Source organism: Rhagoletis zephyria, unplaced genomic scaffold (genome assembly GCF_001687245.7).
Source record: "Rhagoletis zephyria isolate East Lansing unplaced genomic scaffold, Rhagoletis_zephyria_1.1 Rzeph_scaffold_39846, whole genome shotgun sequence".
NCBI lineage: Eukaryota > Metazoa > Arthropoda > Insecta > Diptera > Tephritidae > Rhagoletis > Rhagoletis zephyria.
Genome location: NW_016196901.1, coordinates 1 through 2,868, shown reverse-complemented (window position 1 = coordinate 2,868; position 2,868 = coordinate 1). Strand labels below are relative to the sequence as shown.

Here is a 2,868-nt window from a genome sequence, read left to right as displayed (position 1 = left end):
GCATCCGATTGCAATGGTCGTACGCGACAATAAACATGGACGGGATCGCATGGTTTATTGGCATCATGATCCGATTTTCGTTCAGTATGCTGTGTTTGGCAACGTGGCGTTTTTGGTAAACGCAGTGGCGTGCGTGCGCTATAAAATACAATGTTATATACCAAGTCCTACTTTGAAATCAATACTACTTACATTGCTTTCATGTTGTCGTATAGAATGTAAATGTCTTATAAATTGCAGGTTGTTTGGTTCATAAAAATTTTAGCGACTTAATTTCCATTAACATAAGTGAAAAAGTCACAAATTTTGTTGTCCTTGTACCTATCAGTTATTTTGAAAGCTAGTTGACGTTTGAAAGGCGCGCTATTTCAGCTGAAAACAGGGTCGCTTTCCTTTGACATTCTCTGCATTTTTACGCTAGGGGCGCAATGAGCGACAGAGAAGAAAATGTTTTATTAAGCAGCGTTCTTACGCATTTAAAATGCACTTTCGAATAATTTTTCGATTTAGCAAATGTACACTTAAGCGAGTTCGAAATCGTATGCTTTTAACCAGTGCTGCCATTTTGGTGCTTTTGGAGCTAGATTTAGCATTTGATTTTTCTATTTAGCCCAAAAAATCGGGTTTTAGCTTCGAGCTCTTTTTTAGCTCTTTTCAAATTTGCCTAGCTCTTTTTTAGCTCCAGAAAGTTTCAGTTGTATTTGGTTTATATAAGCCAAAACTTAAACGTTGCTAAAATTAAAAATTTCGAGATGCGGTGTATCCACCATAAACTCTTGGATCTAGGTTAAAGAATTCAAAAATTTATTAAAAGAAAATCCTTTTTTCCGATAGCGCGGATTTTGGTTTACCTTACTAATTTTACCTTTAAGGAGAGCTGGAAGTAGCAAAAACAGCCCATAAAACTTTCCTGAAAAATTTTGCGAAAAAATTATTCAATTCAAATATCTAAAATTAGAGACTTTAACAGTTTGTAAAGTATTTTCAATTCACTGTTATAAGTGCCATAGCCACAAATTCGAAATATGTATATGCACCTTGTTTTGGTTTTAAAAGATTTTTTTCAGCGAAAATTCGTTGTTTTTATTAAAATTGCCGTGTAGAAATAGAGTTGAAATTTTGTATGGATAAATGTGCATTTAGAGTAGCATTTAGAGCTAAATGTGCTTTTACGCGTAAGCAAAAACAGCACATTATTAAATTTTTGAACCTAACCGATATAAGCACCTCATTGGGCCTCCGCACACTAGACTGCCCAGTCCGCTTAAAACCGGTTACATACCAAGGATATTCACAAAACTAAGCAAAGGACCTGGCACTCTGACATAAGAGCATATTAGCTGTGTCAACAGTCGTTGCTTGAGCTAATGTGCTTGTTGTTGCTTAACAGTTTGGAGTGACAGTCTTTGGTCAGATATAAAACCTTGGTCGCTCCAGTTACGTCGACCCGACTGTCGTGGGAACGACAGTTTCTAATGTGCTAATGTGCTCTTTTGCTAGTATAGAAATTTAAATTGATTCTATTTAAATATGCACATATGTATTGTTAGGACACAAATGTATATATAAAAAACAAACAAGTCATTAATTCACATACTATGCCATAAGGATTTTATTGGTCCACTCCAGCCGTTCTCTATTAACCCTATCTTTTTTTTATCAAACATGGTAAATTAAGATCTCTCAATTCTTAGGTTTTGATTCTAATACAATTCAGTCTTTTTACAAACAAAACGATACTTTTAATTAAGCTGCCGTAAATTATATTCAAGTTATGCATATTTCAAGTTATCACAAAAACTAATAATTTTCCAAATTAATATTATAATTTACAACAGATATTTTTCTATAAAATACAAGGCGTAAATAGGTAAATAACCGTAATGTAATAATTTTTATATTGAAACAAAAAATCCGCTATTTTGTAGTCTTTGACAATTGATAAACAATTTTTCCTACAGGCATGCAATACTGTATTTTTCCATTTGACATTTTATTTTGCTTTTGCACTTCTGACATTTTCCAGCTTTTTGCTTTTCTTGCTCATATTGACGTTTGCATTTTGGATTTCACAATAATTTTGTTTTGCTGCGTATTTTCTATTGATGACGAATTTGTGGCAAATTTTATCCAATAAAGTCCTTTCGGTGTCTGGTTTTAATTGCATCCATTTTAAATTGAAAATAGTATAACTAAAGAAAGAATGCCTGCCAGAAAGAAGACTGGTGGAGCAGGCAACGGCGGTGGAAGTGGCAATACATCAGATGCATCCAAATACGATGATGATGCGTACCGACAAAAGAGACAGAGAAATAATGATGTGAGTATAAAATACGATTAATTTAACTACTTAAATAGGAATTTTTTACTATTTATATACAAAGGCAGTGAAAAAAACACGCCAGAAATCCAAGGAGACGGCAACTGAACGTAAACGTAATGTGGAGCGTTTAAAAAATGACAATATCAAGCTCGAAGCATCCATTAAAGAGGTTAAGGAGCATGTAGAAACTTTGAAGAATTTGTTGTTGAACAACGTGCAAAAGGAGGAGCAGGAAGCGGTTTTGCAACGGATTCTAAATGAGCCATCTGATGACGAGGGTGAAAGTTTTGATGATACATAAATGAATGGAGTTAGCGAGTTAGGTGAAGTAAATTATAATATAGTTTAAATACTAAATCCAATAATACAGCTATTACTTTAAAGGGCATGCTAATTCTGAACTTCTATGATGGTAATTTGCTTTAAAGCACCATTCTTTAAATCAAAACAATTATAAAAGAATCTTTAGATATGTACAAATAAAAAGTTATAAATTTTAATATATGTACTTTTCAGTACTCACCATCAAAAATATCCAGTTTTGC

General features: G+C 33.3%; 1 protein-coding gene across 1 annotated transcript; it reads left to right on the top strand.

The window, feature by feature from the left end:
- The first annotated feature begins 2,074 nt into the window (after nucleotides 1–2,074).
- Nucleotides 2,075–2,827, top strand: LOC108354858 (CCAAT/enhancer-binding protein gamma-like). Its single transcript, XM_017606031.1, has 2 exons — nucleotides 2,075–2,320; nucleotides 2,385–2,827. The coding sequence occupies exons 1-2, from the start codon at nucleotides 2,204–2,206 to the stop codon at nucleotides 2,622–2,624; spliced, it is 357 nt and encodes a 118-aa protein (XP_017461520.1). The 5' UTR covers nucleotides 2,075–2,203; the 3' UTR covers nucleotides 2,625–2,827.
- Nucleotides 2,828–2,868: the final 41 nt, after the last annotated feature.